General features: G+C 45.4%; 1 protein-coding gene across 37 annotated transcripts in view; it reads right to left on the bottom strand.

Moving 5' to 3' along the window:
• The window catches only part of SCRIB (scribble planar cell polarity protein), a 117,123-nt gene that overhangs the window by 82,284 nt on the left and 9,702 nt on the right, over positions 1–25,137 (bottom strand). For all 37 annotated transcript variants that reach the window (XM_084509176.1, XM_084509154.1, XM_084509165.1 and 34 more), the window contains exons 2-12: positions 11,979–12,096; positions 11,637–11,715; positions 10,266–10,355; positions 9,471–9,527; positions 5,643–5,706; positions 4,294–4,368; positions 4,060–4,204; positions 3,589–3,707; positions 2,786–2,985; positions 1,558–1,724; positions 837–961 (exon numbers count right to left, since the gene is read on the bottom strand). In XM_084509176.1, coding sequence (XP_084365302.1) covers positions 837–961; positions 1,558–1,724; positions 2,786–2,985; positions 3,589–3,707; positions 4,060–4,204; positions 4,294–4,368; positions 5,643–5,706; positions 9,471–9,527; positions 10,266–10,355; positions 11,637–11,715; positions 11,979–12,096 — 1,239 coding nt within the window. The remainder of the gene's footprint in view (positions 1–836; positions 962–1,557; positions 1,725–2,785; positions 2,986–3,588; positions 3,708–4,059; positions 4,205–4,293; positions 4,369–5,642; positions 5,707–9,470; positions 9,528–10,265; positions 10,356–11,636; positions 11,716–11,978; positions 12,097–25,137) is intronic.

Genomic DNA, 25,137 nt, shown 5'->3' with positions numbered 1-25,137 from the left:
AGCTTGTGTGTCAGCAGAACTTGTGATGCTTAGCTAGGTCCATCCAAGCTAAAAGTCAAGAAAAACAGTATCATAAAATTAACAAGAATGTTAAAGGAAAGAAGAAAAAAATAAAAACACCCAAACCTTAACCATTAAACCTCCAAACACCAGCAGGATAATTATCTCCATGCTGGAAGGACAGATACATTGTTTACATTTCATTAGAAGGATTCAGATCTCTAGATAATGCCTCTCCACAAGATAAAAAGGAGTAAGTTCAGCAGGAGATTTAAACCAATAGAATACCTGCTGAACAGTGAAACTTCTATCCTCCCCTTTGCACCTGCAATTAAAGCAAAATGATCTGCTATATTTTTTGAAGCTGCCTGTCTACAATTATAACGTTTAGCTACTGTAGTAGCACTACAGTCAACAGCACAGGCTTATCTCTGGTTTCAGGCTAGAAGATTGCCTAGCACAATTCTGGGTGTACAGCTTTTCCCTGAGAAGGGCACCAACTAAAATCCAGTCCTGACACTGCTGTGACTGCTCAGATCTCTAGACTACCTTATTGATCTGCAGGCAGGTTAGTAGTCATTACTCAGCTCTCATGGGACAGCCACCAAACTGTAAGTCTGCATAAATGCTCTCAAGGAAATAAATCTCTTATATACCTTTTTTCTTTTCAGGACACATAATGCCCCCATTACTGCAAAAATTTAGTACAAACCTACAGCAATACCATAGGAGCTGTGAGATGGGAACACCATAATTGCTTCTTGTCCTACGTAAAAAACTGTGGATTGTGCCCATGCTTCCACAGGAAGACAGCAAGCCACCAGAAAACTCCTTACCCGTCTTTCAGCTCCAGACTCCTCCTCATCATCCACTTTGGGTTCATCCAAAAACTGAATCACACTGACTCTGTTTAAATTGGTGTCTGTCCAGCTCTCATCCACACTGTTCTGCAGAAGATTCTCTGGGAAGAAAAATAACAGACTGGGAGCTACTTTCTGAATATTCAGGGATGTGGTCTTGGATGAAAGACAGTTCTCAACTCATTAGGGCACTTTTGTCTCATCTGCCCACGGCATCAAGCTGCAGAGGCTTTGAAAACATAGGATCTAGCCTACAGATGTTGTCACCTCTTGTATGTCTCCTACCAGATCCATGGCAGCCTCTACAAAAGGTACTGAAGGTTTCAGCTCTAGCGTATCTTACCCGAGAACTAACAAAAAAAGGTAGGAATAAGGCACAAATCAGAAGTACTAACACAAAAACATCAACATGACAGGAAGCAAACCTTACAGACTACAAACTCCTCAGTCAGTAAATATAAGCAGAAGATTTGAAGACTAGGCTGCAGCTTTTTCACCACATGGTAGAGAAGCAATTTTTCAGTTTTAACAATCTGCCTTGGAAATCAACAGCAGCCAGTCAGGAGCTTAGGTGCACTACAGCTACCACAGTAACCAAGAACAGTCCAGCCAAGCAGATAAGGTTCACATTCGCTTCCCTACATCACTCTCTGCAGTACACAGTACTGCGGACAGCATTCATAATGTAGTCTCTTACCTAGGCTAGGAGAAGGCTGCTGGGGAAGCAGGTAACAAGTGAGAACTTTTTCTCCTGTCTTTTCATCATCCTCTGTTTGGAATTTCAGCATGGGCTGGGACTGATTTTCTGCCAGCCACAGGGCTTTCAGGTTAAGATTCGTCAAAGCAAACGGCAAGTTTTGTAGTCTGCAAGAGAAAAGAAGAACTGTTGGTTAAACTTATTTAGTAACAAAGGCAATTCCACTCAGCTCCAGACTGCCTCATCTGCATTAGAGAAGGACAGGATCTAGCCACTGTGGGAATCCCTCACTTCTGTACACACAGAAGCAGCTGTCTCAAGCTGCATGCTGCTCTTCCACAGCCAGGGACTGATCCCCACAAACCACAAGGAACCTGAATCAGTTTTTAGCAGGTGACAACTCCTATCATTTCCCATGTGGAAAATGGTGAACTCTGAAGAGGGGTTTGAAAAACAAAAAGATGCCACTTTAATGCATCACTGTACAGATGATGTTCCAAACAGAAGCTCTGGTCAGCTTCCAACGGCTACAAAAATACCAGCCTCAGCTAGCAGAACTGCAGCTAAAACCTGCAGAAGCTTTCAGACCAGATCACAAATGTTTGCACACTGTGGTTATTTTTTCCTGTTTGTTTTAAATGGAAGTTTTTGAACTAGTCTACCTGCAGACTATTTTGTAAATAGCAAAGCCCCAAATCACACTTCTGCATGTGACATGGCACCTGGTAGAAATTTCATCTTCCCACAGTCAGAGTATGCAAACACCCATGGAATCACATGCAAATCAGGAAAAAAAAAACATCTCCATCCCTGCATGAATTGCAGACCTGTAGCAGGCTACAAACAATTGATTGCTGAGTGGTTCAAACCACTGGGAACTGGGAAAAGCATAAGGCTTGGTCACCAATTACCTGAGGATTGATGACATACAACTACAGAATTTGGAAGCATGAATACAGTGGACCAGGGATTTCCCTTGATCTTTGTTTCACACATGGAAAAATGTCCCCATGCATCTGTATCAATTCTATCCTATGCTTTGCAGGCAAAAAGCTTGAGAGACACAGCCTCTTTCCAGAGCTTTAAGCAACCTCTCTAAACTGCTGATCCCATGATCAGCACAGATCCAGAGTCTCCCAAAACACACCATGGCCCAGCCCATAGTGCTTTTTCCAGCAGCCTCCTTAGGAATACACCTACAAGCCTGTTTACCCCTCTTGCTGCTCACCTGTTCCCAGCCACATCAAGGACATGAAGCTCGGTGGTGTTGGCAAGCTCTGCTGGCAGGAGGGACAGGCGATTGTCTCGCAAGGACAGCACGTTCAGATTGGCACAGCCTCCAATCTCAGCTGGAAGGGATGTTAGTCGGTTCCGATCCACATTCAGGTTCGTCAGCTTGGTCAGCTTCCCAAGGGACTTTGGTAAGGCCTAGGAAGGACATGATTCAGTAGCTGCTAAAGATAAGACAGCAGAATGGGCATAAAATCCTCTATTGGATGGGAAAAAAAGAAGCTGCCTTCTGTCCAGAGATGAGATTTCAGTATAGTTTCCACAACCTCAGGATAGGTTTTCCTGCAGGTTCACAGGCTGTTACATGTCAACTATTTATCTCAGCACAGCACACACCACTAGTCAAGATATTTCTCCTGGTCACCTGTCCATTTCCAATACTGATGTATTAATAAATTGTGAGCAGTTTGGATAAGGGAGATTTTAAGCTACACTACACCATGGCCCCTTGCCAAGTATAGCTTTTCTTGTAGTCCTTCTCCCATGAGACTGGATGCGTTTCTGCATTGATCCATCCTGGTTATCCTAGAGAATTTTTCTGAGAAAAAAATACCAAGAAAGCAGCTTCCACCAGGGTCTTCAAGGGTCTCTGAGCTAGGTGAACCTCTGCTGCAAAGAAGCTAAGAGGACAGCAGCTGAAACACACTAAAGAACCTGCCTCAGAGGTGAGAAGATAGGATAAGATCCCTGGCGTGTAGCTATTGAACAGCACAGGAGAGGATTGACTGCTGGTGTACTTACTGTCAACATGTTCTCTGTCAAGATGAGTTCTGACAGATTTTCACAGTCCCCAATTGACTCTGTCACCTCCGTCAGCCGATTCTGGTCCACCTTGAGGATGGAGAGCTGCTTCAGCTGACCTGGCCAGGGCAACAAGCTAGGTGTGAACTAAGCCACAGAGATAATGATGCTGTCCCATGTTTGCCTGCCTGAAATGCCTCCCATCAGGGATTACCTAACCTAACAATACAGGCACTACCCTTCTTCCCAACCATGCTTGTTCACAGCTTTCATTTGTACAGATCAAGAACCTGAACGTGTCCTGTAGAGTTCTGCTCACCAGCATCATCTGCTGCTTCTGCACTCACCTACAGAAACTACGTCCATCAAGCCTTAATACTTCGTTACAAACTGTCTTGCCTGAAGCCTCCCCACAGGAGCACTTCTGGGGAAGTTCAAGTCCTGCTCTGCTCCCCATCACACAGTACTCACCAATCCCATCTGGAATGCATTCCAACAGGTTCTGTGACAGAAGCAAGTCTGTCAGTGCTACTAGCCCGCTGACCTCATTGGGCAACTGCTCTAGTTTGTTCTCTGACACATCCAGACAGACCAAACGGCGGAGATTACCCAGCTCCTAGGATCCGAAAGGAGACACTGTGGTTCAAGGGAGCAGTACAGGGAGGGAACAAAGCAGTGAAGCAAAAGACTTGAACAAGTACTCACTGGAGGCAGGGCTGAGAGTTGGTTCCGGTCTAACCAAAGCTCACGCAAGTTTGGTAGCGCTCCCAGAGTATCTGGCTGTAACAGAGCAGGACAGTAGCAGTGTCAGTCCTTTCCAGGGGAGAAACTGCTCTAGGATATTCCAAATCACACTAAAACTCCTCAAAACTTGATACTGTTACTGCTTTCACACCTCCTAAAACCATTCATCAAACGGTTTATGAAACTAGTGTGTTGGTGTGCCACAATACTGCAGGCAAATGTTTGGAAGTGTCTGGGCTAGCATACTGGCTGCAGAAGCTCCCAACAGAAAACATGGAAGACAACAGCAAGGACTGTCCAGTAGCAAGCAAGACAAGAACCAAACAGGGTTTTGGAAATGCTGGCCCCACAGTAGAAATGTGTCTTTCTCCCCCTCCTCCCAGACATGAGTAAAAGCTTTTGGTTAACACCGGCAATCCCAACATGATATAGCAGCGCTATCAGCAATGGTAGACGTGTTCATAGAATTGCTCCTTTTGTTACCTATAAACACAACACACACTGATGAGCGTTTGATTTAGGAGTTAAAGCACCATTCAAGTGCAGTTCAAGCGTCAGCCAACTGTTTTCACAAGCGGGCTGCAGCTTTGTGCACAGGAAGCTGCAAAATCTCTTTTGTCTCCCATTTTAGTTGGCTTTCTGCCAAAAAGCATTTCAGAACATTAAGAACGGGATTCAGTAACAGCTTGATCCACAACTGCAAAGTTAAAGAACATCACTGGATTTCCCCCAATGTCAAGATGAGCTGTAATTCAAGATTATGCACTGGCTCTCAGCATGCTTAGGCTTAGAGCCCTCCATGGAGGCACCCCGATCCACAGGGTATACACCATATGCTGGGCTGACATAACTGTCAGGAACAGCATGGAATGGTCCTGTACTTTCTAGAGGAGAAATTAAATTATGAAGGGAAAGGCAGAAAGTCAGCCCAGCAGAAGTGAAAAACAACAGCTGGTGGCAGTGTAACACAGCAGAGAAAGAAAGTACCAGAGAACCTCATTGGAAAGAAAAGATCCTTAGGCAGCCAGATAGCAACAAAGAACGTCTCAGAGCAAAAGGGCTTGGAAAAAGCAGAGCAAGATGTGGATGAGGATAGTAGAAAGTGAGACAGGTCCAACACACAAAGAAAACATTATACTGGGAACAATGACTAGGCCATCCTGGGCAGATCAGAATCTTCCCGAACAACCCGAGAGTCTATTTCTTTGCATTTCAGACAAAAAAAAAAAAAAAAAAAAAACACTTCCACAAAGGTACAGGTGCTACCCCTACCAACCACCCATATTCCCTCCCCACCATCCCTCACCTACCAGTACTTCCAGGTCATTGCCACCAAGATCCAACTGTTCTAACTTGACAAGGAATGAGAGTGAACTGCAAGATACAGGGAATAGAAAGGGGAAAATAGAAAAAGAGAAAGAAAGAAAGAAAAAAAGAAGGAAAGAAAGAAAGGAGGGTTAGCATCAGGGACACACATCTCACAAATAACATAATTTTGACTAATTCCTAAAACTGGAGGGGCAATCCTGCCCCTTTTCACACTCCCTCTGAGCCAAGCAGTTTAGGAGAGCTGGCACCCCTCCCCCGGCCAGACCATGTGCACCAGGGAATTGGGTTCATTAGCACCATCAGTCCCAAAGTGGTCAGTTTCCACTCTGATACCAATTTGGCCTCTCCCCCTCCACTATAAAAAAAAAAAAAAAATACTTTTTGAGCAAAAACGTGATAGATGACAAGCCACACCTTAACGTTGATGCCAATTTTTGTTGCAAGGATGGGAACCTGAGCACAGAGTTACAAATAACAGGAATCAGCAGAGGACAATACATATTTGGGAGGCAAGGGGAGCATAGCTGCAGGGAGAGGCAGGAATGACAAATTTAAGAGCCCCAATCTCCCCAAATGGGATGGACAAGCTGTTTAAGACAAAAGGAAAGACAACACTGGCATGATGTCTCAGAAAAGGTTAAGGTGTACAGACAAGAAGCTCACTGGGCAAGATACTGCAAGAAATCTACACAGGAACTGTGCTACAAAGCCTGTCAACACTGGTGGTCCCTAGGACGTACCCCACTATCCAAACACATTATAAACTGCTGATGAAAAGTCAACACCACAACACCAGGATTCAGTTCTTCTGACATGGTCCAGGTGTCCACAAGTTTTCAGCTTTCAGTCCTACCCCATCAACTCCAACACCTACTCTCCCAAACAGGGGCTGCTGCCTCTTGCTTTACACTAAGGCAGAATTCCCATTTAAAGCCTGACTATGTCCCCAGAATGGATGGTCTTCAGTGCTTATTTTTTTCTTTATAGGGAAATGATCTCATAAAGAAATCACTGCACTTGTTTGTAAATACAGCTATGCATCTCAACACCACCCAAACTCAGGAAGTTGGAGGCTGGAAACCTGTGAGAAAAGAAAAAAAAGAAAAAACAAAAACAGATCTGTGTTGCCTGGAGCAGGCTAGAAAAATATTGGGACTACACAGGAAGAACAAGTACTCACCTTATGAAGTGGTAGATTTTGAGATATTATATTCACTCAAACAAAGGTTATCAACAGTATTGTCAGAAGGATTCTATTGTACAGCAGTATCTCATTATGACTGCACATTTGTTCTTTGACTTCTCTGAAGGGTGGAGCAGCCACGACTCTCCCTTAGCATCTTCAGTTTGAATTCCCAAAATAGGGAAAAGTGAGCCATGGAATTCATGTTGATATATGAGGTCTTACAACATGCTTCAAGTACAGATCTCTCTATACCATTCCACGAGAATACATCAATGTGAGCCACGCTTCCCAGCTGATTGGCAAGCTGTGCCCCACCTACGTGGAATAGATGAGGAGTGATAACCAGTTGTACAAGACAAACTCTTTCAGAAGTCAGTTGACAGAAGGCCAACCACTGAATTTAAGTTTTAACAAGTCAAGGTCACTGTAAGCTGGATCTTTTAAGACACTGAATGACAGTGTCTTAAAAGATCACAGCAAAAACTGGAAGGACACTGTCACAAATTCAGAGTACCTAAGTCTGTCTATCTACTGCGCTCAGTAAACTTGCAAAATGAAAACATCATCCATTTTTATAAGTCATTCTTCTCTTTGGCAAGATCACTTGGACTTGTTTGGAGCCATTATTGGGCACAGTTTGTAACCACACTAAGTACAGATCTCATGCTTGACTGAAAGACCTGACAAAAATTGCCTTGGTCTTTTAAGGCACTTTCTACTTTTGGAAATCATCCTGTCAATTGGGAAAAATGAAAAGAAGCTGGAATTGCACTGCAGGATGAATACTAAGTATGGACTTAACTCTCAGAGAAAAATCCCCAAACTCAGAACGTGCTACAAGCATCATTCTAGGGAGTGTAGAGGCCTCATTCAGGTAAACAAGGGAACACTGGGCATGAGAGATCTTCCCAGAAACCATGAGTCTGTTCACAGACTGAATTCTCAAAATCTATTTACTTGCTGATTCCTAGATGGTGAAAAGCTACTCATTCTTCACTGCAGTTTAAAAGCCAGCTCTGGATGTAGCCATTGCTCCTCTTACGTAGTTTATCATAGTGGTGGCATCTGCCTGCGTGAACACAGAACACACAAAACAGACAGCAGCGGGTCCCAATGCCAGGGCCCAAACTTCTCTGTCCTGTCTGTTCTCAGCCTGACATGAGGAGCTTCAGCTCTTGCCTTCTCCCTTGTGGCTATATTCCACGTAGGGTCCCCTCAGCCAGCCTCTTAACATCACCTTTCTGTGACAGTGCTTCAATGCTCTCAACTTCTGTGCACAAAAGATCCAGCAACTTTGGCATCAGAGACAAGATGACAGTGTTAGTTTGAACTACGTGTCTATCACTTCATAGTCACCAGGTATGAAGCCTGGGAGGTGACCCGTGCAGACTGTCAGCTCCCTTTTGGAAATGTCTTATCTAAAGGGTCAAAACTGACACATTAATTCTACAGCCAGATAAACCCTGTACTTGCAAAGCCTGGAGGAAAATAACCATCTGTAAAAGGACGTGCATGAGTCACAGCAATGTCCTGCAGTGAGGGAGGTACAGCTATCACAGAAGAAACAAAACTAAAGCCTGAACTGTTTACTGATACTGCTTATTATCAAAGCCCTGCTTGAACACATCATTAGAAGCCTCTTTTGCCCACTTATCTAAATAAAGCAGGAAAGCACAGAGGAAAACACAGGTAGCCAGATTGAATGCTTGCCATGAATAATAAGAGGACACTAAGGAAGGGTGACAATATTTGCTTACTTCGTGCAATCACTGGGGAGTTTGTGTAGCCCCAAAACTTACTGCTATTCAAAAAAGTCAGGTGGAATCCCTTCCAATGTATATTCAAGGAAGACTGGGGTTGTAACCATCAACTGGATGGATAAGCAGGCAGAAAACAAGCTGACAGTGCTAATGAAACCTCAAAGAAAACTCAGCAGACAATTCTTACGGGCTCCAGATCAAAGATTGATGTACAGCCTTATTAATTCTCCACATTCTATTTATTTGATAGCGTCAGCTGCACCAAACATATCCTCTGCCAGAAAGTTAGCTCTATTCCTAACTCTCTGAGACATTTGATATGACTTACCTTTTCTACCTTGAATATTCCTTTGCCAGCTTATTTTTTACCCATTGCAGAAAAGCCATTCCCCCCCATTCCCACAAACTGCTCAACCAGAACAATCAGAAAGAAAATAGACATAAGAAGCAAAATATACTGTAGACATTCAAATTACTAACTTCACTGTATACAGAGTTCTTCCAACACCCACATCAGTATGTATTCGTATTTCTCTTTTTCCATAACAATCATCATTTGTTCCACCTCTCAAGGAAAAAAGGTTCCCAGAATTTCCAGAAGCTTTTGTGTGGAACCCTGTCTATTCCAAATCATTTCTGACACAGATGCTGAGGATAGACTCCAAATATTTTTCCCTGCTCTTGAGACCTGTACTATCTCTCTCCCTCCTCAACACAATCTACAGAAAACCTGCATGATGCAGCTAACTTATTCAAAGGTTTGAGCCCTCCCAATCAAAGTTCTAAATCTTGTACTATAAAAAAAGCAAGCCCATGAGTCTGAACTATCAGGCAGGAGACTCCTGAAGCCAACAGATACTCACGTTGGTAGAGTCTTTAGCAGGTTCTCACGTAGTTCCAAAGTCACCAGGTTTGCTAAACTGTAAGTGAAAAGGGAGTTAGAAAGCCAAATTCATTCAATAGGGCTTCAGAGGTACCAAGGAGATGTTCATATCCCTTCCCTTGTGACAGTGTCTCATGTCCCACACAAATGCATATGCTTAAATGTGTACACACAAATGGAGATGAGGGAAAGGGGGAAATATATCTTAAATTACTTGTAATGATGGTGACACCTTATTGCAAAATCAGGGGGCTACAACACAGTGTCCAAACTTGGGGCAAGATAACATGATATCACATAAAGGACTGTCTGCCCAAAAAGATAAAAATCCCTCACATGTAGAAAGCCAAATCCCATGGGAGGGGCACTGCACCTCATGGACAAAGCACCACGAGGTTTCCCTTGGTTATTTGCTAGAAGCATGAGTCACTTCAACATCACAGGACAGACCAAACCTGTTTGGAAATGGGCAAACGGGCACTCATAGAAGGAGAGAAGATAGAGGATTTGAGAGACCTGGATTTACACCTTGCCTGCGCCACTGACCGAGGAAGAGTAGAAGCAGCTGAGTCCAGGAAAGAAACTTTTAAAAAAGGTTGCCTTTCAACAAGAATAATGCTTAGAGGTGGTCAGACAGCATATTCAGTACAGCAGCAAGCTGTAGCTGGGAGAGCACGCTCTTGCCCAACAAGTCCTGCTAGCACTGCCACCCCCAATAGCACAGTGCTCCTACCCTGGCCCTCCCCTCCTTTCTGAGGAACAGGAGCATACTCACTTTCCAATGTCGTTAGGGAGGCTCTGCAAGGACACATCATTCAGGGCCAAATGGCCCAGGCTCCGCAACTGTGTGAAACCCTCAGGAAGTCTGTGAAAACATGACAGAATAAAGCGCCATCAATTCTGCATGCAAAATCAGTGCTGAACTCACTCAAATCCCCCAAAAGCCAGTCTTATTCCAATTGGTATAAACAGGTACAAATGAGACAGGCAGGAACCAATTCTGACCCCAGCTCCTGACCCCAGGATATGCCCCATTTCCAAGACACAAAACTCCTTGCAACAAAGTCACTACATGTCCAAGTATGCACACTGCTCTCTGCAGTACAATCATTTAAACCTGGAAGATGGGAGGGCTACCAAGAAATCCAAATACCCAGTAAGGCATACTGCTGCAAAGGACACTGCTGAATTCACCAGGACCAAGTAGTACAATCACAACAGCTCCGAAGTACAATAGAGCAGGGAGAGACCCACAAAGCAGAGAAATCCTTCTTTCCTGATGAATTCTGGGCCACAAAAAGACTGACAAGTATCTTGTAGGGTAAGAAATGCTCCTCATTCCTGTGGCATCGGGATTCTCAAAGACTGAAAAGCTTCTCCCATTCTGACAGTGTTTGGCACCACAAGAGGGAAGCAGAGTTAAATCTATTTAAAGGGTGACAGGCAGCACTTGCCCAGGAGCACAAGAGCAGCAGGCATCTGGCATCAGGCTGGCATCTCCAGGGACCCTTGCAGACAATACATAAGACATCAGTGCCTTAAAATATAGCTCATTGAGGCAGAGAAGCCACACTTAAATTCCCAGATCATTATGCGTTAAGAGCTTTAGAGAGAGAATACTAGAGAAGGCAGATCCCTGCTCCCAGACATAGTTCTGGGCATTGTGTTACCATGGAAACTGACCAAACAGGTTCAAAGCATGGCCACCCTAGGTTGTAAGCGACAGAGAGCAAAAAGGACTGAGAGAGCAAAGGATAGCATGCAAGGCTTTCTGTACTCCTCCATAACACAACCAGTCTCCATCCGTTCTGTTTTGTGCAGCATGGTGAAGGAGTAGGGAAAGAGTAAGAAACTTAATGCAAGAGGACAGAAGTCTCTCACACCAGTGGCATCAGTATGAATAAAGCCTCCTAAGTCCAAACCAAAGGCCCTGCAGAAGACAGAGGCCACGCCAACTTTCCCCTATGCTGAGTGTTCCACGTGTCAGGAGAGCAGACAGCAGGAGGTCTTGGCAAAAGCAGGGTGATACAAGGCCTTAACTTCAAGGGAAAACAATTACAAGATGAAGACCAGAGAAAGCTAGGGAGGATGAGGAACTTCAACTCTCATTCTCAGCTGTACAAAAAGGCTGCATACACCTTCCTACCTGGAGAGGGGATTCCCACTGAAGTCTGCGATCTCCAAGGATTTGCAGAATTTGATGCTTTCAGGAATTTCTGGAATGTCTGTGAAAACAAACAAACAAACAAACATTAAAGAAAAAAGAGGCTTGAGGAGAATCCATCATGTGGAAAATGGGCCACCAGGTACTGGTGGCAGCCTGAGACACAGTAAAACAAGCAAATTTTCACAGCTCCGGACCCATGACAGATCACTCTGCAGCACTGTGAACTGTTCTGACTCTCAGAACAGAAATGCACATGGCAGTGCAGTATGCAAAGAAACAAGACTGTGGGGCATCTATTCCCTCACTGAGCTCTGACCTTACCATTACGGGAGATGTCCAGTTCCACCAGCTGCATGAAGTTGGCAACCTCAGGGGGAAGTCTCTGTATTTCATTGTCACTCAGGCCCAGTTTGCGCAGGTTCAGAAGCCTAAAGAAAGGCTAGGACAGGAAGAGAACAAAACTGGGTCAGCAGCAGTTCTGTGGAAAACGTGTTGTCTCACCTCAGGGCAAGCATCCATCCTTGGAGACAAATGCCATCTCTTCTCAATCTCCCTCCTGCTGAGGGCCCCAAAGTACAGTCACTGCACAGATGAGAACCCCAATTAAGGTCTACAAGAGACAAGGGTGAAACCCATAATGTAATGAGTTTAGCTTAATGATTTATTTAATATCTCTATTATCCCACTGCCCTTCTCCTTCCTGTGTAGGATGCAAAATGAACAGGTACCTTAGGAAACACAGAACACCCGTCCTAGGCATTCACATACTCCCATCATGAGGAAGTCACAATAAAGGAGCTCACAAACAGACCCGACGATGTTTATGAGTATGGTTCAGAGAAGCCAACAAAGGAGAAACGTAAGAGGACATTCAGACTGAATCCTGTCCCTGCTGTCATAAACATTCCTGCTGTACAGTACAGCTTGTCAAGACATCAGTCACAGTTTCCTACAACAACAGGGAAAACATTTGTGCCACTTGTACTAGAAAAGGAGTGAGCAAACTATCTGTAGGGCCCAAGTAACCAAGAATTAGAGAAGGAAAGCAAATTCCTTTCTAGAAACATCAGTCACAGAAATGTTGAGTCAAAGGGACCTCTAGAGGTGTGCTAGTCCAATAACGTTCAATTTCTTCACACCTACTCTTGTCCTCAGAAGTGAATTACATTACCTATAAGAAGTAAATTAGAACTTTCATCCATCATCCTCTTTTAGACATAAACAGCCTCTCAGTATGTTTACTAAACATAACGTACTGTAATTATTAGCTTGACAAATCTTGCAGCTGCTTCTAGCTATTGTTGGACATAGGATATAAGACAGGATGGAAATCAAGGCTGTGGCGTTTGCTGTATTTCCTGGATTGTTTTAGAATGGCTGGGAATAACAAACAAACATTATTAACCTGATACAGAAAGAGTCAGTTTCAAGACGTTTACCCATAACCTACAAATAGATCAAGGCAGAGACTGTTACACGTGTAATAACACTGAAACAAGACTCTGATTATGTGCTTGGGTTCTGCCACATCACAGATGAGTACTCTAAGTTATCTCTAACAGCTTTTGAGTTTTAGATGACCAGACCTTAAGAGGTAACAACTCAACCCACAATGAAAAAGAGAATTGAAAAGAAGCTTGGTAAAAACTCATGTCTATGAAGTGACAAGGACAAGCCACTTCTAATCCACGTAATCACCTTGTCTGTGCTAAGCCAGAGGCAGAAATGGAGTTACACTAAGCAAGAGAAAATGCAATCTCAAGCTTATTTGCAGATCAGACAACAGGTTCAGAGAGTCAAGGCTGCCTACACAGCCTCACTGAGAAGGACCAAACAAGAATTTGAGGTCTTCCTCAGCTCCCTTTCCAGTAATCCATCTGTATAAAAGGCTGCTGAAACAGACTTGCCCCAGGAACAGCTAAGGGGGTACTGAAATTCATTCAGTTTGGGGTGGGAGGGCACCCTCAGCTAACACTGCGAAACACAATAACACAAGCCAGACAAGGGACGGGGAAGGAAGTAAAGGTGATGCAAAACGTGACTGTGAAAAGATACACAGACAATGAAGAGAGCTGCTCACCCCACCAGACGGGCTAACGAGTTGTATGCACCTGATTTTTCTCACAAAAAGCTTCTGTGCTGTAGACTCAAGCCTCTGCAGTTTCCCACAGAGGTGTCTCAGCCAGGAAGTGCTGCTGGGTGCGTGTGCAGTGCGAGGGACTGCCCAACACGGCCGCAGCTACACCGAGCTTGTCAGGCTTCCACAACACCCCACACACAGACAGCAAGAAACACGGGCTGAACAGCACCAGAGCTGGATACTGTACTGCTTTAGGACATCAGGAGCATGAAAAGCTTTATCAGGAGAAGAGTAAATTCGGTTTGATTTTGAGCAGCATGAGCTCTTTTTAATTCAGTTTATCTAATGTAAAATCAGTTTAAGAAAAAAGGAAGTAGGTGAAAGTCTAAATGACAGCAAAGCCTCGAGCCAGAGCAGGACATTTAGAGACTTGATTTGCTATTGTTTCTTAGATCCTTCTCCTAATTTTAGAATGTAAGGAAATTCCAGGCAAGACATTGTGTTGACCTGCTAGAGTCTGCAAGTTGGAAAATAACAAAGGGAACGGAACATCTATAGTCCAAACTTCTAGCGCTTCTGGCTACAGATTTTAAACAGTCTCAAATTAGATGTCCAGACTTCAAAAAAATAGAATTTACTAAATAAAATCATGCTATACGTTGCACTGCAAGATACATAGGAAGAATTTATTGACACAGGGATTTAAAAATAGTCATCTGTGGAGGGAACTGCTAGCTGTGAACGACTTCTCTTTCGCCTACAGTTATGTTACTTTCTTAGCTAGGCCATCAAAAAAAAGCACTTCTTAAAAAAAAACACACTTTGGCACAGCAGTTGTATCCATGCAGTTTATCACAATCTAACAAAACAAACTGCTTAACAGGCATTTTACTAGCATAGCTATGTTACTGAAAATAATCAGAACCTACATGCACACAGACGTGCTTTTGAGGCTAAGTGCAGACCAAGCCTCAGTTAGGCTGCTGTGACAATCTCGATTCTTCACACAATTAACTTCACTTCTGGGAGTTATCTACTAAACACAACACTGCAAGATACCTTGTTTTGTATTTTGTTTTACACCTATTAAACAACGTGTTTTTTTTCCTGACACAGCCTTTTTTTTTTTTTTTTGGTGACTAAATAAACTCAAAACTTCACAGTACTGACGGACCATTATCAGGTATGTGCAGAAATTTCCATTCAGTAAACACCAAAACATCAGAGTAGTACATCCCACTCCTTAGAAGTCAGTTAAGCCAGACTTAAAAAAAATAAAAATAAAAAATAAAAATAGATAGATAGAAAGAAAGATAGATAGATAGATAGATAGATAGATAGATAGATAGATAGATGTGATAAAAATTCAAATTAGTTAGAAGTTATCAGGGGAAATCACAAAAGACGGGTGTAGAATTAGTGTTCTTGTGCAAGAATTAAGATTTTTTATTTGCTAGAGAAGAAAGTTCAACAGGACCCAAGTGACCTGCCATGCCCAGTCTGACTAGAAAGAACCTGTTTTTAATTCTGTTAGGTAACAGCTACTTAGTCCTCACTGTTAACCCCTTACCAACAGGACTGTGTCAGTGAAATGCTGGCAGCTGAAACACAGACGCACCAGGTCTGTATTTTCCCTTTACAGACTGCTTTGTTCAATACTGTTTTCACCAGCAGCACAAGGAGTTTTGCCAGGACAGCTTATCGGGGATTCCGTAACTGGTGTAGTACAGACTGAGGTGTCATTACAGTAAAAATGCCTAAGTAGATAGATGAGCACTACTGAAACACGCTGGTTGTTCAGCTGCTGTTCAGAGGGGAGTCTTTCTGCAGGAGGAAACAAAAGCACACTTCCCATTTACAGTAGCAAGGTTTTTAGGAAAAAACCTATCAAGTAGTCAAGTTTGCTCTTATCTCTGCTAAGACTGTAAATTTAGTATGATGTAATGCGTGACAACATGAGGTAATCAAGAACCGAGAAGACTGCAAACACTAGATCTAGCATGATGCATGCAATTTTCATTTCACTATTCTGGAAACTGGATACTTCAACTTGTAACTCCAACAGCCAGATTTACAAAACGTGACCGCACAACAGAATCACTTGTGACACTGGAAGAACAAATTAATTGTAAGATTGTTACTGGAACTAAGAGTGAAAGCCAAAGCAAATGTCTCTTTGGAGACCAGTAATTATCCCTTTTTCTAATCACTGTTAATCATGTTTCACACAGCTGGAAAAAAAATCACAAATTTAGTACCATACAGTATGTCTCTATTGAGATGAAACACACAACTTCAAGATTTTCTGAGCACCAAAACACACACACAGAAAAACCACCAAAGCTGCATGACTTAGATCCTTCCAACTAGAGCGATATAATAATAAAACCACAAGTCTGGAGAGAAAAAAACGAATGACAAACTTTCACAGTTTACTAGCAAACCAGAAGCCCAAAGACCACAAAGAGCAAACATGGATTAGTGAAACAAGACTCTGATGCAGAGGAATTCAGCCAGCTCAGAGTACGATGGAGATTATGACACATAAAAGAGGCTCAACACAAAGATGTGAGGGTATAAATTATATATTAATATATTAACAGCATATCTGGGTAGGAGGAAAGGCTTTTGTGAATCAGAATATATTACATTTTGTTGTCACAGTAAGTGAACGGCTACAGGATGCCTAAGATAGAAAGCAACTACAAAATTGTCTTGCAAATACAATTCAGGTGGCATAAATTCTTAGAATATCCAGAGCAGTGCAACTACAATATAACAGACTGGAAGTACATAAGCCATTGCTCTCATTAATGTACTGATAGGCTGAAAATTAGTGAAAAGTATAAAGAGCCTCTAAAGCACTTTAAGATGAAAGATAAATAACTTCAGTGCTCAAAATCATAACATCGCATAAAATACAGAAAAATGTGAAATGCAGGCTCTGCAGCATGTTTTCAGCAGTGACATCCTCATTCAGGATCCCCTCTAAAGACAAAATCAGGCAAATACTTGAAAAGTCACCCAAGTTTATCTATGATTATGAAATAAAATTTGATTACTTCAATCTCTTACAAAACAAGACAAACTAGATCCATGGGTTTTTCAGTCCAAATGGACAATGAAGTAATATCCCCTTAATCCCTTGTACCTCACAGATCTTTATCACAAAATCATGAAATAATTCAGGTTGGAAGGAACCTCGGGAGGTCTCTAGTCCAATCCCTTGCTCCAAGGGTCAACTATGAAGTTGGACCAGGTTGCTCAGGCCTTTGTCTAGTCAAGTCTTCAAAACCTCCAATGAAGGAGGATCAAAAAATTCTCTAGGCCCCTGCACCTGCCTCTTTATTATCCTCACTGAACATCCTTGTACCAGCCAGAACCTCCTAGTCCAACAATACCCCATGCCTCTCCTACTCCTGCCAGGGACCACTGGACTCTATCACCTCGATAACCCACCTCCCTGTACGCACTGGCAGGCTTTATGAAGTCCCTTCAGAGCAGCCTTCTCCAGGCTGAAGAAGTCCCTTTGGCCTATCCTACCACAGCAAGTGCTTCAGCCCCTGCACACCTTACCGAGCCCTCCTCCCCTCACACCAATTTGTCCACACTGTTCTTGTATTGCGGGCTCCAAACTGGAAAAATGGACACGTTATCAAGGTGTGTCCTGCAGAGTGCTAGGTAAAAGGGAACAATCACTTCCCCAGTCTCCAGGTAAGCTCCTAGTCATACACCCAGGAGGGTGGCCTGCTGGCCTTCTTCAATGCCAGGGCATTCTGCCAGACCCTACAAGGAGATGAACTCTAAACATGGGGACAAATTATGGAAACTGAACACCTCTGAGCACAACATCCAAAAGGATGAGAGGAGGTGATCAAGTACGACATGCAAAGAACATTGTCAACGGTAGTACATGCAATGTGAGGTCAAAATCACAGGCCTGCTTGCATAACCAAAGAAAAAGCCTCAAGCTCAACCCGCCTCCCCCTTCCTCCCCCCCCCCCTTTTTTTTTTCTACTGGGAAAAGGGAAAGAAGCATTAGCTTCAAACTGAAATATTACCAACAGCCATCCTGACCACAGAACACTCATCTTCAACAGTTAGGTCAGTCCTACTCAAAGAACATTTCCAAACAGCATATTGTGGTTTTACTCAAGAGAAACAACAACAGGCTCTAACCATGTAAGAAAACAAGAAACATTGCTAGCAGCAAATACTGGACCCATTTGGCAGATTCACCTTTGGCTCCTGCTGAGGAACTAAAAAAATCTCTATATTGAAAAAGTACGGAGCTTCACATACAGATGGATCTGTATCCAAAAGATCCAGAACTTGTTTCTTGCTCGTAATGTGAGAATGCCTGCCATCCCACTTTGCAGAGCTTCTCACCACTGGCATCCACTGTCTCAAGCAGTTCAGTATACATGAAAAGCTGTGCCTCCACTTAATTTATGAGCCTGGTTAGCCTGTGTCTCCTGCTTTGGTCAATGCTGTGTTCTTGCTTAGAAAAGCAGAGTGAACATAGGAAGGAGTAAATACTAACCTGATTTGGAAATTAGCTTTCAGTCTCACATCCTTCACATATCATGACTGCTTCCTAGCAATGCAGGTGGGTGGGACTAGAGGTGGTGCTGACCAAAACGAAGAGAGGGAGACGCCTAAATACTGAGACAGAAGTTTGACAGTCCCCTATTTCCCTCGAACACTTGAGGAACACTGACCGTCCCACTCCTAAACTAGCTGCCTCAGCCTTCTCCTGTTCTGCAAGAGAAGGAATGGAGCTTGTCACCCCTTCCTTCACACACAACCTCTATCAATCAGCTAGAGGTAGAAATCCCACTGCCTATGGATACTAGCAGAGAGATTGGTCAGTAAGTGAAGGAGGCAGATTTTCAAACACAGTAGTTCTCTCAAAAAGGCAATTTGTGTCACTGGGGCAGGCCCAGCAGAATCATAGAATGGTTGCAGTTGGAAGGGATCTCTCAAGATCGGCTTATCCAACCCTTGCCCAAGGCAGGCTCAACTACAGCAGGTTTCCCAGGGCTGTGTCCCATTTTGTTTTGGGAATCTCCAAGGATGGCCATTTTGCAAACTCAGTGGGCAACATGTTTCAGTATTCAACAATGCTTTCAGTTAAAAGAGGAAAAAAAAAAAAGTGTTTCAATCTGTTTAAACTGAATTTCCTCTATTTCACTCTTTGCCCATCACGTCTTTGTCCTGTTACTGGACAGTACTGAAAAGTCTAGCTCCATCTCCTTCACTCCCTGACAGGTTATATACATTTGTAAATTTCCTCTCAGCCTTCTATTCTCCAGGGTGAAGAGTCCCAATTCTCTCAGCTTTTCCCTGTATCACAGATGCTCCAGTCCTTTAACCTTAACCATCTTTGTGCCCATGGACGGGCACAATCTTGTCCATCCATGTATTTTCTGCACTGGGGAGACCCACTCTGACACTGTCCTCCAGATATGCTTTCACCAGCGCTGAGCAGAGCAGAAGAACCACCTCTAGTGACCTGCTGTCAATGCTCTTCCTATCTGTGGATCAACTTCTTGTCCATCAGGACCCCCGGTATTTCCACAAAGCTGCTTTTGGTGGTCATTTCCTTGACTGTAATGATGTGTGAGATTATTCCTCCCTGCATGCAGAACTTGGCATCTCCCTTTGTTGAACTGTATGAGACTCCTGTCAGCCCATTTTTCTAGCTGTTACGTTCCCTCTGAATGGCAACACAACCATCAAATACATGCACAGTCACACACAACACATATATACACAGCTAAATCCTAAAAAAGCCCTTATAAACTATTGCTTGTCTACAAGAGGTCCTAGAAAACGTCTGAGGCTCCCTCCTCCTCTCTGCAATTAGCATACCTCCACTAAGTTGTGTTTCTTCAGTTTGCTGAAATGGCTTACTTTTCTGAACTTTAATCCTGCCTCTGTCTACTTTCATATCCACAAAGCTCCCAACATTACTACTGAGGCTGTGGCAAAGCCCCAGGACATGAACAAAAGGTTAATGGAGCTACTGGGTTAGCTTGGAGAACCACAGTATTCAGATAGTGACGCTGAGAATTTGGACGCCACCACCAAGGGCTTCCTTTCTGCTGAAGTGTAACACTTAGCAGAGCCATGCCTCCTTTCTCTGCTCACTTAGCCAGATCTAGAGGTGGAAAATTAAAAAAAGGAGAAAGAATAATGAATGAATGGATCAGAACAAAACCCTTTGAAACACCACTCAACTACGCCATTTCCCAGGAACAACAAAATCCTGAGGGCAGACCTGGAAAGCCAACCATACCCCAAACAGGACTAATGGCCAAAGAGCCAGCCCCGCTCAGCGGGGAACAGCCCCTCTCTTGCACAGCAGCGCTGTGTGACCCCAGCCACCACAGCTGCCTGTGCAGGAGAGGCTCAGGGGAACTGGCCCCCTGCTTCGGCAGGAAGGGTTTCAGCACAGGAATGACCAAGTCTCGGCTAAGTGTCGGTTCCTGCACTTTGGTCACAACAACCCCATGCAATGCTACAGGCATGGGGCAGCGCGGCTGGAAAGCTGTGCAGAGGAAAAGGACCTGGAGGCGCTGGTTGATGCTCACCTGAACACGAGCCTGCAGTGTGCCCAGGTGGCCAAGGAGGCCAACGGCATCCTGGCTTGTATCAGGAACAGTGCAGCCAGCAGGACCAGGGAGGTGATCGGTCCCCTGCGCTCTGCTCTGGTGAGGCCGCACCTCGAGTGCTGCGTTCAGCTTTGGGCCCCTCAGTACCAGAAGGACATCGAGGCCCTGGAACGTGTCCAGAGAAGGGCTATGAAGCTGGTGAAGGGCCTGGAGCACACGTCCTGTGAGGAGCAGCTGAGGGAACTGGGAGTGTTTGGTCTGGAGAAGAGGAGGCTCAGGGGAGACCTTATTGCTCTCTACAACTGCCTGAAAGGAAGGTGTGGGGAGCTGGGGGTCGGCCTCTTCTTGCAGATAACCAGCGATAGGCCTAGAGGGAATGGCCTCAAATTGTGCCAGGGGAGGTTTAGGTTGGAAATTAGGAGAAATTTCTTCTCAGAAAGAGCAGTCAGGTATTGGGACGGGTTGCCCAGGGAGGTGGTGGGGTCACCGTCGCTGGGGGTGTTTAGGGAAAGGTTGGACGTGGTGCTTGGGGACATGGTCTAGCGTGTGACATTGGTGGTAGTGGGACAGTGGCACTAGATTTTCTTGGAGGTCTTTTCCAACCTTAATGATTCTATGATTCTGTGATCCAGCCTGCAAGCCCAGAGTTACTGCAGCCAAGGCCAGCGCCCTGTACCTACCCACAACTCGTACGATAGAAAAATGAGCCCATACGCCCCACACCTCCCACCCCACATGCAGAAAGGTACGTTTTCACAGCCAAGCAAGCAGAGAAAACCTCTTTGGTGCTGAAGCACCCAAGGGATGATGAAAATACCCAGTACTTCAGATGCAGTCTGCTCCCCCCTTCCAGGTCTGCCTGAGGCCTGGATTGGTTTCTGAACTCTTTTCTGAACCTTTGTTTTCTTGAGGGTACAGAATAAAGAGCTTCCGGCCTGTCTGCGGCAGAGCCCCAGCTCTCCACTCAAATGCTGCTAATGCAAGGAGACCCCTTTGTGTTCCCCACACTGACGCTAACACAGAGACAGGCATGAAGCTGTCCACGTCTGCACAGTCATGTTTCCGTGTCACAACCCAAACACCAGTCCTGCCAAGGGCACTGTGCCTGCCTGGGGACGGGGACCAGGACACAGGCGCCTTTGTTCCCGGTGTCACCTTGCTGCTCTCCTCTGATGGCCAGCCTCACGCTCCTGCCTGTGCCTGCAGGAGAGCCATCCCCATGGCTGCATGTCCCGGCTCCTCTCCCATTTTCTCACAAGAAGTAGCAGGCTGCTCGTGGGGGCTGCCTCAGTGCCAGGACGCCTCCTGCACACAGCAGACAAGAGGCTGCAGGGACATTTGTCTCCTCAGCCAAGCATGCTTTAAGCAGACTTCAACAAAAGAAAGACGTGGTGTTTCTCAAGCTCAGCAGCACTTAGGGGGAGCCAGGTGCATGCCAGAGGAAGAGGAGTCAGACACCCAGCTCATATGACCATGGAGCCACAATGATCTGACAAACAGGCCAATGTTTTTGAAATAAGGCAGTGACAACTTCTATATCCAGAGACTTACATATCTAGAGGAACTGGGTCCGCACTGTAAACATGCCGTTCACACCAGAATTGCCCAAAACCTTCTTGCTTCTGCAGTTAAAACTATTAGGGTGTTCCTAGGTTCAGGTGCCCAAACAGCAGGACTCAGACATCTCCCCATTTCCTCAGAAACAACCTGTGACCCACAGGCTGCCTCAGACGCAAAGGCCCAGAGCCACAGAGCTGTTTGGGTTGGGTGATTTTGCTGCAAGGAGTGAGCAAGCCAACAGTACCTGGGTAACTGCTGAGCTGTGGGGTTTCCCTGCTGGAGGGAAGGAACGCCATCCAGAGGAACCTTGACAGGCTCAAGAGGTGGACCTCTGCAAAGCTCATGAGGTTCAACAAGGCCAAGCACAAGGTCCTGCATCTGGGCCAGGGCAATCCCAAGCACAAATACAGGCTGGGTGAAGAATGGATTGAGAGCAGCCCTGAGGAGAAGGACCTGGAGGTGCTGGTGGATGAGAAGCTCAACATGAGCCAGCAATGTACACTCACAGCCCAGAAAACCAAGCATATCCTAGGCTACATCAAATGCAGGTCTAGGGAAGTGATACTCCCTGCTACTCTGCTCTCATGAGACCTCGCCTAGAGTACTGTGTTCAGCGCTGGGACCCCCAGCATAAGAAGGACACGGAAGTATTAGAATGAGTCCAGAGGAGGGCCACAAAGATGATCAAAGGGCTGGAACACCTCTCCTACAAAGACAGGCTGAGGGCGTTGGGGTTGTTCAGCCTGGAGAAGACCTTATAACAACCTTCTAATACCTAAAGGGGGCTACAGGAAAGCTGGAGAGGGACTCTGTTGGAGTGGAGCGGCAGGACAAGGAATAATGGCTTTAAACTAGAAGAGGGTAGGTTTAGATTAGATATAAGGAAGAAAGTCTTTACTCAGAGGCTGTTGAGGCAGTGGAACAGGTTGCCTAGGGAAGTTGTGGATGGATGCCCCATCCCTGTAAGTGCTCAAGGCCACGTCGGATGGGGCAACCTGGTCTAGTGGGAAGTGTCACTGCCCATGACAGGGGGGGGTTAGAATTAGATGATCTTTAAGGTCTCTTCCAACCAAAACCATTCCATGATTCTATGATCTGCTTACTCTTAGGAGAATTTCAAGTCCAGCTGTCAAACCCTGCTGGTACAGTCCCACTGCCTTCAGCAGGACAGCACATGTCTAATTAAAGGCAGGATCGACTGTGTAGCAGGAAAATAATTGCTATGTTCCTGGTGATTCATGAGCAAGACCAGGGCCTGGTTTCCCATGCTTTCAATGCTATCACGGGCTGGGGTCACAGGAACACCACCAGAACACAGAGGACTCAGCCACTGCAGGCAGGAGGTGTCATCAGTGAAATACAGCAGCTTGAGCAGCTCCTCAAAATTTTTGCAGCAAAACCAGGCCACATATTTGAGCCTTATGCTTCATTCACATTGTCCTGCTTAACATGGGCTTTACATCTAAAGCATTACCTGTGGAGGCAGCAAGAGACTGTTGGGCGCTCCATGGCCAAGGTGGCAGCACGCTGGAGCACGTGTCAGATCTAGCACTAGAAGTCTTAACAGAATTGGGGTTCCTCCTCTTACGTCTGTGATAAAAGAGAAATGGTCTTTGATGACCATACCAGTGGGATTGCCTTTGGGAAGCCCGCTGTATAGGAGAGATTCATGGAGAACTGGGAGCAAAAAGAACACAAAGCAAAGCACTTCAGAATTGCTCGGCTTTAAGGTTGAACTCAGTCCTTCAAAATCACTGTGCTCAAAGCTAACTCCTGACAGGTGAGGCCAAAGAACCAGAAAGATTTCTATCCCATAGCTGACCAATGCTGGCAGGACGTCAGTCCCAGGACTGTGCAGCTCTCCCAGCAGAGCAGGAGTCAGCCCACTTGGAAGACCCAAGCACCCCCAGGCAGCACTAAGTTTCACCACCAGAGCAGCACATTTCAGAGAGACCTTTCCCTACCCTGAGAGAAACGATCCAAGCAATATATATTGCCAGAACAGCTTGAAACAAGGAAAAGAATCATTCCCATCTGAAACGTAGTGAGGTTTATGGACTTAACAGAGCAGAGGTCAAAAACATGATCATCACCACTGAGAGATCCAAACACCTGCAGCTTGGAGCTTCAGTGGCGAGGCCGCACCCCACCCTTACAGGGAAGCCCAGATGCCAAGGGGAAGGCATCAGTGCCACCACTCAGGTATACCCTGACACCAGGACATTCCTCAGAGATCCCTCTGGCATTGGCAGGTTACTCTGTCGGACCCACCTGAGCGAGCAAGACTACAGGCAGTGGATACGCATCCATCTGCCATCCCAAACAAGGGATCCTCCCCAATAGCCAGCTCCAATTATAGGGCTGTTCCATTCTCCACTTTCGCTAAACTAGCTTTAGCCTCTTCTGACCACAAGCAGATAATCACCAACACCCAAAAGGCAGCAACTCAGCAGAGTCCCAAGGAGAAGCAGCCGATCCTGTGCAACAGCCAAACACCAGCCACACGAGCCTTCGGCCAGGCTCACATTTGCAGCCAGCCCCCCGCGGAGAGGTCACCGTTCCCTAGGGCTTCAGCAAGGGCAGCAACGGGCTGTCCTCCCCACCAGCCCCCATACACGAGATGGGGCCGTTCCCCACCCTCCCACCCCAGGCAGAACACAACACGGAGACACTGGTGTGCAGCACGGGAGAGCCATGCACAGGGCCCTGGCTCCTCCTGGCTCACAGGGCAGGACAGCAGGCAGCGGCTCCTTGTGCCCCCGCACATACCAGAGCTGGAGAGACCTACGCACAGGCAGGCTGCTCCCCGGCTGCAGCCACGCAGCCCTCCGTAATGCAGACCGGCCGGATTTCCGACTATTTAACCCCGCGTATCAGGCCCTGAGGAATGCATTTCAAATATATAAAAGTACTTAAGCATCGGGGACACATTCCAGCTAAGACAAAGCAAGCTGTCTCTGAGCCAAAGGCGCACCAGCTGCTTCATCCCAGGCATTTAATCGGGGACTGAGGAATGCAGCCCCCTCAGGGGTAGAATGCAGCAACTGTTCGACTGCAAACACCGAGAATGCCCAAGCATTTAATGCAGAAGCAAAGTGAAATCTCTGGTCCAAACGAAATGACAAACTAATTCAGGGCTGCAGAAAGGAAATCCCCAAGCCAGAATTAGATCACCACAATTAACACTTTGCTCTCGCAGAGCTGTGGGGGTTTTCACTGGCTG

The sequence above is a fragment of the Aythya ferina genome, assembly GCF_964211825.1.
Source record: "Aythya ferina genome assembly, chromosome: 2".
NCBI classification, from domain to species: domain Eukaryota; kingdom Metazoa; phylum Chordata; class Aves; order Anseriformes; family Anatidae; genus Aythya; species Aythya ferina.
The sequence above is the reverse complement of the archived record's forward strand: the minus strand, read 5'-3'. Positions and strand labels throughout refer to the sequence as shown.